This window comes from Danio aesculapii, chromosome 23 (genome assembly GCF_903798145.1).
Source record: "Danio aesculapii chromosome 23, fDanAes4.1, whole genome shotgun sequence".
NCBI lineage: Eukaryota > Metazoa > Chordata > Actinopteri > Cypriniformes > Danionidae > Danio > Danio aesculapii.
This window is the reverse complement of record NC_079457.1, coordinates 1,811,698-1,823,781: the sequence shown is the minus strand read 5'-3', so window position 1 is coordinate 1,823,781 and position 12,084 is coordinate 1,811,698. Positions and strand designations below refer to the sequence as shown.

Genomic DNA, 12,084 nt, shown 5'->3' with positions numbered 1-12,084 from the left:
TAGTGAGAGTTATTTATTAGAGCAGTCATCATTACAGATCAGATCATTATTCACTAACAGACAGGAAGAGCCAGTTAACCAACCTAAACTAGTCTTTTCATCCGCCCGGGGTAGTTCAGGAGTAACGATGGCAACATTAAAAAAGACTTGTTAACCTAGACGTGAGCAGTGCTTTCAAACTAACCCACGCGCACACACACACACACACGCGCACACACACGCATACAGACTGACAGTAATAAATAGGAACTGTTTAGGGTGTCATAAATCAATTAACATCATTTAATTATCTCTTAATTAGAGCATACGAGCAGCGCTATCAATCATTACTGCGGTTTTTAAGGCACTAACTGGTCAATACTGCACACTCTTCTGTCTTCCTTTCCCTTTTTCTGGGCTCTTTTTTCTGATTGAACTACGTCTCCCATGATGCACTGCGGGGCCAGTGTCATGTGTCGGGGCTCAGTCTCGGTCCTTGAGGGCTCGGAGGATGTAGTTTTCTCTCTCTAGCTGAGCGTTTCTCTCTGAGAGCTCTTTAATCTGTTCTCTCAGCACCTCCACCTCCTCTCGAACTGCCAGCATCAGGTGAGACTTCACCAGGTCCTGCACACACACACACACGCAAACACACACACACACACACACACACACATGCACGCAAACACACACACGGTTATGATTTCACCCAAAAGTGATTTATACTGCAGTGAAAGTTTACATCTGATCGGGGGCGGGGTTTCATTTCAGTATGATGATGTACTTCTAATTGAAATTGAATATTGAGTAGAGGGCGGAGTTTCATAATGACGATGTATTTTCAACTGAAATGGAATATTGAGTAGGGGGCGGGTTTTATTTCACTATAATGATATACTTACAACTGAAATTGAATATTGAGTAGGAGGCGGGTTTATGATTATGATGTATTTCCAACTGAAAATGAATATTGAGTAGGAGGCGGGTTTATGATTATGATGTATTTCCAACTGAAATGGAATATTGAGTAGGGGGCGGGTTTTATTTCACTATAATGATATACTTACAACTGAAATTGAATATTGAGTAGGAGGCGGGTTTATGATTATGATGTATTTCCAACTGAAATGGAATATTGAGTAGGAGGCGGGTTTATGATTATGATGTATTTCCAACTGAAATGGAATATTGAGTAGGAGGCGGGTTTATGATTATGATGTATTTCCAACTGAAATGGAATATTGAGTAGGAGGCGGGTTTATGATTATGATGTATTTCCAACTGAAATGGAATATTGAGTAGGGGGCGGGTTTTATTTCACTATAATAATATACTTACAACTGAAATTGAATATTGAGTAGGAGGCGGGTTCATGATAATGATGTATTTCCAACTGAAATTAAATATTGAGTAGGGGCGGGGTTTTATTTCAGTATGATGATGAATTTTCATATAGAATGGAATATTGAGTAGGGGCGGAGTTTGATGATGTAATTCGAACTGAAATTGAGTATTGAGTAGGAGGCAGGGCTTATGATAATGATATACTTCAAACTGAAATGGAATATTGAGTAGAGGCGGGTTTTATTTCAGTATGATGATGTACTTCTAACTGTAATTGAATATTGAGTAGGAGGCAGGTTTATGATAATGATGTATTTCCAACTGAAATTAAATATTGAGTAGAGGGCGGGGTTTTATTTCAGTATGATGATGAATTTTCATATAGAATGGAATATTGAGTAGGGGCGGAGTTTCATGATAAAGTTGTATTTCCAACTGAAATTATTTCAGTATGATGATGTACTTCTAACTGAAATTGAATATAGAGTAGGAGGCGGGGTTTATTATAATGATGTACTTCAAACTGAAATGGAATATTGAGTAGGGGCAGGTTTTTGTTATGATAATGTGTTTCCAACTGAATTTAAATATTGAGTAGGGGGCGGGGTTTTACTTCAGTATAATGATGTACTTACAACTGAAATGGAATATTGAGCAGGCGCGGGGTTTATGATAATGATATACTTCGAATTGAAATGAATTATTGAGTAGGGGGCAGGGTTTTATTTCAGTTTGATGATGTATTTCTAATTGAAATCAAATATTGAGTAGGGTCGGGGTTATAATAATGATGCATTTTCAGTTTAAATGAAATGTTGAGTAGGGGCGGGGCTTTATTTCAGTATGATGTAATTCCAAATTAACTTGAATATTGAGTAGGAGGCGGGGTTTATTTCAGTATGAGGATGTACTTCTAATTGAATTTGAATATTGATTTGGGGTAGGTGTTATTTCCCTATGCATTGATGTTGAATATCTTGTTTATTGCAGTGTGATACCACATCTAGTTGAAATGGAATATTGGGAAGGGGTGTGGTTTCATTTCAGTATGATGATAATGTATTTCCAATTGAAATTGAATATTGAGTAGGGGAGGGCCTTTATTTCGGTATGATGAAGTACTTACAATAAACCTGAATATTGAGAAGGGGAGGGCCTTTATTTTGGTATGATGATGAATTTCCACCTGGAATTGAATATTCAGTAGGAGGTGGGGTTTATGATAATGATGAATTTCCACCTGAAATTGAATATTGAGTAGGAGGTGGGGTTTATGATGATGATGATGTACTTCCAACTGAAATGGAATATTGAGTAGGGGCGGGGTTTTATTTCAGTATAATGCATTTCCAACTGAAATGGTATATTGAGAAGGGGGTGGGGGTTAGGAAGATGATGTACTTCCAACTGAAATTGAATATTAAGCAGGAGGTGGGGTTTATTTCACAATGTTGAATATCCTGTTTTGAGTTTCCTGTCTTGATATTGAATATTCTATTTATTTCAGTAGGATATTATGCTTCTAGTGAAAATGGAATATTGAGTAGCGGGCGGGGTTTATGATAATGATGTTCTTCGAACTGAAATGGAATATTACATAGATGGGGTTTATTTCAATTCACAAAATTGAGTTGGGGCAGGGTTTTATGTCGGTACGATGCTGTATTACCAATTAAAATGGAATATTGAGCAGGGGGCGGGGTTTCATTTCAGTGCGATGATGTATTTTCATATGAAATTGAATATTGAGTAAGGGGCAGGGGTTTATGATCATAAAGTACTTCTAACTGAAATTGAATATTGAGTAGGAGGCGGGGTTTATGATAATGTATTTCCAACTGAAATGCAATACTGAGTAGGGGGCAGGGTTTTATTTAAGTATGATAAATATCCTGTTTTGAATTTCCTGTTTTGATATTAAATATGTTTATTGCAGTATGACAATACAGATCCAGTTGAAGTGGAATATTAAGTAGAGGGCCGGGTTTGATGTCAGTATAATGATGTATTTCCAATTGAAATGAAGCATTGAGTTAGAGGCGGGGTTTATAATAATGATGCATTTCCAACTGAAATGGAATATTAAGTAGGGGCGGAGTTTCATGATGATGATGATGATGCATTTCCAACTGAAATAAAATATTATGAAGGGGCGGGGTTTTATTTCAGTATGATGATGTATTTGCATTTGAAATTAAATATTGAGTAGGGGGCAGGTTTTTTCAGTATAATGATATACAACTAAAATTGAATATTAGTAGGAGGTGGGGTTTATGATGATGTATTTCCAATTTAAATAGAATATGGAGTAGGGGTGGGTTTTCATTTCAGTATGATGATGTACTTCCAATTTAAATGGAATATTGAGTGGGGGGCGGGGTTTATGATGAACTCCGCCTCTACTAACAGTTGGAGGGGCGTGGCTAAGCATATTTCACCCAATCATTAGTCATTATTGTTGGACTGCTGTTCAAAAAGTTGAAAAGCTGGTAAAGATTACCAAAACAAACTTTTTTCCAGCAGATTAACATGCACAGATTAATTGTTCACTTTAACACTAACAATGCGCGCAAGCAAAACAGACATTGTTCATTTAATTTCATTCAGACTTGTGATCTTGATGTTCTGCTATAGTGAAAGATCTCACTCACCATGGCTTGCTCGATCTTGTTATCGATGGCGATCATACTGCTGTTCGTTCCACTGTGACAAAGACAGAGATCGACATATATTACATTTAAATAATCCTTCTGCAGACACTTTACCAATAACAACAATTCCTTTAGTTGAATGCAGTACAAACACAGCACAAATATATATGCATACATACACAGCTATAGAAAACATCAGCATATACATCACTTGTGATTCAAATGTTGAGCTTCTCTGAATGTATTAGCTAGGGGTTTGAGTAAAATGTTATTTATTTGTCTAATATTAAACTAAACAATATATTTATTCATATTTAAAGCAAATGTTTTGCAAAAAATGTATGTGCATCTTGGCATTGAAGACATTTTAATGCAATATTTCAAAATGTGAATGAATAGAGGTGCATGGAAACCCAAAGCGAGTGATATCTGGAGCACTAGCGCTGCTGGATGTTCTTTACTCTGCTCTTATAATCCCGATGCTTGACCTGAATGAGGTCTTCATGAGCAGCTCTGAGAAAGGCGGTGTGTGTGTGTGTGTGTGTGTGACACTGATGCTATTGTTCTGAGAGTTCTGCAGCACATGGTTCTCATAACCTTGATGGAAACAGAAAACCGCACACTCAAGGGCCACGCTCTCAACAACCACAAATACATCATAAATATCCTGAAGAAGGAAGCCAAACCTCCAGTAACTCAATTAAAGACACACACACACACACACACACGCACACTGAAGAGGACTCAAACCCACTGTAGACTCCAGCTAGACCAGCTACTGTGGAGGAGCGAAAAGAAGGCGAGGTCAGAGGGAGGGGCCTGATGGTAAAATCAGCATGAGGGCGGAGACAGAACTCAGGTTTCTAATTGGTTGACGAGCCTTTTAGATCCTTTCTCACTTGTTATTAAGTGAAGGTTTCTAGGAGGTTGCTATGCTGTTACTAAGCAGTTTATTGGCTGTTTCTAGGAGGTTGCTATGCTGTTACTAAGCAGTTTATTAGCTGTTTCTTGAATGTTGCTATGCTGTTACTAAGCAGTTTATTGGCTGTTTCTAGGAGGTTGCTATGCTGTTACTAAGCAGTTTATTAGCTGTTTCTTGAATGTTGCTATGCTGTTACTAAGCAGTTTATTGGCTGTTTCTAGGAGGTTGCTATGCTGTTACTAAGCAGTTTATTAGCTGTTTCTTGAATGTTGCTATGCTGTTACTAAGCAGTTTATTGGCTGTTTCTAGGAGGTTGCTATGCTGTTACTAAGCAGTTTATTAGCTGTTTCTTGAATGTTGCTATGCTGTTACTAAGCAGTTTATTGGCTGTTTCTAGGAGGTTGCTATGCTGTTACTAAGCAGTTTATTGGCTGTTTCTAGGAGGTTACTATGCTGTTCCTAAACAGCTTATTAGCTGTTTCTTGAATGTTGCTATGCTGTTACTAAGCAGCTTATTGGCTGTTTCTAGGAGGTTGATATGCTGTTACTAAGCAGCTTATTAGCCGTTTCTTGAATGTTGCTATGCTGTTACTAAGTAGTTTATTGGCTGTTTCTAGGAGGTTGCTATGCTGTTACTAAGCAGTTTATTGGCTGTTTCTAGGAGGTTGCTATGCTGTTCCTAAGCAGTTTATTGGCTGTTTCTAGGAGGTTACTATGCTGTTCCTAAACAGCTTATTAGCTGTTTCTTGAATGTTGCTATGCTGTTACTAAGCAGTTTATTGGCTGTTTCTAGGAGGTTGCTATGCTGTTACTAAGCAGTTTATTAGCTGTTTCTTGAATGTTGCTATGCTGTTACTAAGCAGTTTATTGGCTGTTTCTAGGAGGTTGCTATGCTGTTACTAAGCAGTTTATTAGCTGTTTCTTGAATGTTGCTATGCTGTTACTAAGCAGTTTATTGGCTGTTTCTAGGAGGTTGCTATGCTGTTACTAAGCAGTTTATTAGCTGTTTCTTGAATGTTGCTATGCTGTTACTAAGCAGTTTATTGGCTGTTTCTAGGAGGTTGCTATGCTGTTACTAAGCAGCTTATTAGCCGTTTCTTGAATGTTGCTATGCTGTTACTAAGCAGTTTATTGGCTGTTTCTAGGAGGTTGCTATGCTGTTACTAAGCAGTTTATTGGCTGTTTCTAGGAGGTTGCTATGCTGTTCCTAAGCAGTTTATTGGCTGTTTCTAGGAGGTTACTATGCTGTTCCTAAACAGTTTATTAGCTGTTTCTTGAATGTTGCTATGCTGTTACTAAGCAGTTTATTGGCTGTTTCTAGGAGGTTGCTATGCTGTTACTAAGCAGTTTATTAGCTGTTTCTTGAATGTTGCTATGCTGTTACTAAGCAGTTTATTGGCTGTTTCTAGGAGGTTGCTATGCTGTTACTAAGCAGTTTATTAGCTGTTTCTTGAATGTTGCTATGCTGTTACTAAGCAGTTTATTGGCTGTTTCTAGGAGGTTGCTATGCTGTTACTAAGCAGTTTATTAGCTGTTTCTTGAATGTTGCTATGCTGTTACTAAGCAGTTTATTGGCTGTTTCTAGGAGGTTGCTATGCTGTTACTAAGCAGTTTATTAGCTGTTTCTTGAATGTTGCTATGCTGTTCCTAAGCAGTTTATTGGCTGTTTCTAGGAGGTTACTATGTTGTTCCTAAACAGCTTATTAGCTGTTTCTTGAATGTTGCTATGCTGTTACTAAGCAGTTTATTGGCTGTTTCTAGGAGGTTGCTATGCTGTTACTAAGCAGTTTATTAGCTGTTTCTTGAATGTTGCTATGCTGTTACTAAGCAGTTTATTGGCTGTTTTTAGGAGGTTGCTATGCTGTTACTAAGCAGTTTATTAGCTGTTTCTTGAATGTTGCTATGCTGTTACTAAGCAGTTTATTGGCTGTTTCTAGGAGGTTGATATGCTGTTACTAAGCAGCTTATTAGCCGTTTCTTGAATGTTGCTATGCTGTTACTAAGTAGTTTATTGGCTGTTTCTAGGAGGTTGCTATGCTGTTACTAAGCAGTTTATTGGCTGTTTCTAGGAGGTTGCTATGCTGTTCCTAAGCAGTTTATTGGCTGTTTCTAGGAGGTTGCTATGCTGTTACTAAGCAGCTTTTTAGCCGTTTCTTGAATGTTGCTATGCTGTTACTAAGCAGTTTATTGGCTGTTTCTAGGAGGTTACTATGCTGTTCCTAAACAGCTTATTAGCTGTTTCTTGAATGTTGCTATGCTGTTACTAAGCAGTTTATTGGCTGTTTCTAGGAGGTTGCTATGCTGTTACTAAGCAGTTTATTGGCTGTTTCTAGGAGGTTGCTATGCTGTTACTAAGCAGTTTATTGGCTGTTTCTAGGAGGTTGATATGCTGTTACTAAGCAGCTTATTAGTCGTTTCTTGAATGTTGCTATGCTGTTACTAAGCAGTTTATTGGCTGTTTCTAGGAGGTTGCTATGCTGTTACTAAGCAGCTTATTGGCTGTTTCTATGATGTTGTTATGCTGTTACAAAGCAGCTTATTGGCTGTTTCTTGGAGGTAGATTTTTTCTAAGTAGCTTATTGGCTGTTTGTATGAGGTTGCTATGCTGTTACAAAGCAGCTAATTGGCTGTTTCTAGGAGGTTGCTATGCTATTCTTAAGCAGCTTATTGGCTGTTACTTTGAGGTATGTTTTTTCTTAGCTGGTTATTAGTGGTTTCTATGAGGTTGCTATGCTGTTTTTAAGCAGCTTATTGGCTGTTTCTAGGAGGGGTTCTAGGTAGTTTTTAAGTGACTCTTTCGCTGTTTAGAGGGTTGCTATGCTGTTTCTAATCGTCTTATTGGTGGGTTTTAGGACGTTAATATGTTTTTTTAAGCAGGATATTGGCTGTTTCTAACAGGTTGCTATACTGTTTTTAGTGGTTTCTAAGAGACTTATCAGCGTTTTCTATAAGGTTGCGAGGTGATATTACCTGTGGAAGAAAAGCAGAAGGGAAAGGAGAGTGGCGTCAGAGGGGCGGGGTCTGTGCTTGTGAGCTAAAGCTCCACCCCTGTCTGCTCTGACAGAGGAAGCCAGTGAGGTCCATTTCTGGTCACTAACAGTGGACCTGCAGGACGACCTGGATTGCCCAGATCTGGGATTGTTTTCAGAGCACAGTGCTTGACTTTGGCCAGCAGGTGGCGTAGCTGTATCTGTTCCTGTCTCTGAGCTGACAGCATGTTTGGATGCGCTCATTCTCAAATCTGTTGGTCTGTCTCTAGGTTTGCTTCTGGACATTGTGCGCGGCAAACGCTTGCTGCTGATTGGCTCCTTAGTTGCCATGGAAACCACTAATCTGCCAGCCCTCGGATAGCAATCCAGCTTTCCGATTGGCCAAGAATCCCGAAGCTTTCGAACTACATTAGTATCTCGCAAAGTCACATTCCCACTTCCTGCTCCTCCTTCATGGAGGCGTGGCCTACGAATGACAGCTGAAGGGGCGGGGTTTAGCATAGAGGGGTGTGGCTTAGAGGCAGGTCCAGCAGGAAACTTTGTATTGTCTTTCTCAGTTTGTTCATTAGAGACACAAGGAGGAAGTGACAAAGGACGAGGCTGTTTTTTGCTTTCAAATATGGAGACCATCTTCCGTACGCTAACAAACATGGCGGGAAACCGGAAAAACACACATCCAAAGGAAGCTCAATCATGAACGTGGTTGTTTTTTTTTCACGCAGCGACAGGAAAAGTCATCATGTAATTGTTTCCTCTGACCTCTTTCTGAAGCGTCCGGGGAGGATTTGACTCATTCAGTAACAAAAAACCCCAAAAATCTCTGTTCACATCTGCAGAACAAGAGTACACTTTACTATGGTGCAGCTCAGCGTTATTATAGCTACAACAACCATACCATTTTTTAATTAGCTAGTTAGTAAAGCAACATTTCCTATTTGTATTTCATTTAACTTCACATATTAGAATAAATTAAATTAAACAATGTAAACGTCCCACTGTATGTATTAAAACTCAGGGTTATTATCGTGAACTAAATATATAGCTAAAATGTGAAAAGCATTACGATTTATAGCAAAATATAAACATTCGATGAACTGCAAGCAACTAATAGAAATATGCAGGCGTGAATATTTAAAACTGAAGTACTAAATCAAAATGAACAAAAACTAAAATAAAATGATTAATAATTAAGGCAAACTTTTTTTTACTACAATATATGTGGATCTCCTGTGCTTATCGGACAGAAATGATCTTTTTTATTTTTAAGATTAAGGTAAAATATAAACATTAGATCAACTGAAAGCAACTAACAGAATGATGCATGCCTGACTATTTAAAACTAAATAGAAATCAACCAAAACTAAAATAAAAAATGTACAAAATTATTACTGCAAACAAAATAAAAAATACTATAATATGTAAATATATAATATATAATATTTTTACTTATAATAATAAATAACCAGAAAAAAACAACTAAAAATATAAATGGAAATAATAAATTCAATTATTAAAATAATTGCAATAATTCAAAAATGAATCAGAAGCATCTAAATAATGCATGCATGAATATTTAAAACTGAAGCACTGAACCTACTAAATGGAAATGAATAAAACTAAAATAAAAATTAATAATAATTAATGCAAACAAAATTATTACTACAATATACGAATCTCCTGTGGACAAAATTTATAATTATTATTTTTATTTATACAAAAAAAATAGTAATAAAAAACTACAAAATATAAACGGAAAAAATAAGCTAAATTATTTTAAAAAATTGCAATAATTCAAATATGAATCAGAGTCATACACAGTTAAAGTCAGAGTTATTAGCCCACCTGAATTATTAGCCCCCTGTTTATTTTTTTCCTCAATTTCTGTTTAACGGAGAGCAGATTTCTTCAACACATTTCTAATCATAATAGTTTTAATAACTCATCTCTAATAACTGATTTATTTTCTCTTTGCCATGATGAAAGTCAATAATATTAGACTATTGATAATCATATTAATATACTGCTTAAAGTGACATTTCAAGTCTTAACTAGGTTAATTAGGTTAACTAGGCAGGTTAGGGTAATTAGGCAGGTTATTGTATAATGATGGTTTGTTCTGTAGACTATCGAATAAAAATATAGCTTAAAGGGGCTAATAATATTGACCTAAAATTGCTTTTATATAATTAAAAACTGCTTTTATTCTAGCTGAAATAAAACAAATAAGACTTTCTCCAGAAGAAAAAATATTATCAGAAATACTGTGAAAATTTCCTGAATCTGTTTAACATCATTTGAGAAATATTTAAATAAGAAAAACTAAATAAATTCAAAGGGGGCGAATAATTCTGCCTTCAACTGTATATAATACTAAAACCCCACTGCACTGTTATTTGCATATTATTTAAATAGCAAAAAATATATAATATAATAAATTAATGAATAAAAACGCAGCTGCAGTAATTGTTTAGCTATAAATCCGCCACCAATCACAATATTAAACTCCTGCAGTATTTCCTCTCAGTAATGTTGAGTAAAGCGCTCACTGACGTTCCTCATCACGAGTCCCGCGTCTCTGAGCGCTCTGTTGTGCTGAAATCCATCAGAAACTGCAGATTAGAGTAATCTGGGGGAAAGTCCACCTGCTGGAGCCGTGATCGAGACACAAACGCTGATCTCTAAGTGTGTGTTTGTGCTTCCTCACGACACACACAAACATATGTAAATATGTACAGTCAAACACACACACGCTCTTTCATTCTGTTCTCCGCCCACTCTCTAGCTTGGCCAATCAAATCGCGTGCTGTGATTCTCTGCCCACCCACATGGATCCCAGCATTCCTTACTCCGCCCACATTCTGTTTCATACAATCTGACGCACACACACACATATATATGGGCTGCGTTCACATTCACACACACATGAGTGGCGTTCACATTCAAATTCTCTCTCACACACACACACACACACACACACACACACACACACACACACACACACACACACACACACACACACACACACACACACATTTTAGATTTACTATCTGATATGTGTGTGTGTGTATTTATTCTATCTCTTCTTCATGTATGTTGCAATAACTACTGGATTGCTTTACTGAATACTATAATATGAACATTCAGACAATAAAATCTGTGTTATTGTTTTGATTTTTGTTCATATTCATGTTCATTATTTCTAGTTATTGAACACTTTATGAAGACCAAAAAGAAATCATAGAATTGTGATAAAAAAAAAACACTAAGCTGTTCTCTATATAGAGTGCTCAGCATCATTGAGTATTATCATGTTGAAGAAACCAGTCTGAGATGATTCACGCTTTATGACATGGTGTGTTGTCCTGCTGGAAGTAGCCATCAGAAGATGGAGACACTGTGCTCATAAAGGGATGAACATGGTCAGCAACAATACTCAGGTAGGCTGTGGTGTTGACACCATGCTCAATTGGTACTAATGGACCCAAAGTGTGCCAAGAGAATCTCCCCCACACCATTACACCACCACCACCAGGCTGAACCGTTGATACAAGGCAGGATGGATCCATGCTTTCATGTTGAAGAAGCCAAATTCTGAGCCGAGCATCTGAATGTGTCAGCAGAAATGGAGACTCATCAGACCAGGCAACGTTTCTCCAATCTTCTATTGTCCAGTTTTGGTGAGCCTGTGTGAATTGTAGCCTCAGTTTCCTGTTCTTAGCTGACAGGAGCGGCACCCGGTGTGGTCTTCTGCTGCTGTAGCCCATCCGCCTCAAGGTTGGACGTGTTGTGTGTTCAGAGATGCTCTTCTGCAGACCTCGGTTGTAACGAGTGCTTATTTGAGTTACTGTTGCCTTTCAATCAGCTGGAACCAGTCTGGCCATTCTCCTCTGACCTCTGGCATCAACAAGGCATTTCCGTCCACAGAACTGCCGCTCACTGGATATTTCCTCTTTGTCGGACCATTCTCTGTAAACCCTAGAGATGGTTGTGTGTGAAAATCCCAGTAGATCAGCAGTTTCTGAAATACTCAGAGCAGCCGTCTGGCAGCAACAACCATGCCACATTCAAAGTCCCTTAAATCCCCTTTCTTCCCCATTTTGATGCTCAGTTTGAACAGCAGTAGATCGTCTAGACCATGTCTACATGCCTAAATGCATTGAGCTGCTGTCATGTGATTGGCTGATTAGAAATATGTGTTAAC

The 12,084-nt window shown here is 37.7% G+C and overlaps 1 protein-coding gene across 1 annotated transcript in view; it reads right to left on the bottom strand.

Moving 5' to 3' along the window:
• Positions 1–12,084, bottom strand: part of zgc:153012 (uncharacterized protein LOC777626 homolog) — a 23,257-nt gene continuing 11,173 nt past the window's right edge. The window contains exons 3-4 of the mRNA XM_056448940.1: positions 3,972–4,023; positions 1–603 (exon numbers count right to left, since the gene is read on the bottom strand). Coding sequence (XP_056304915.1) covers positions 463–603; positions 3,972–4,023 — 193 coding nt within the window. The 3' untranslated portion in view covers positions 1–462. The remainder of the gene's footprint in view (positions 604–3,971; positions 4,024–12,084) is intronic.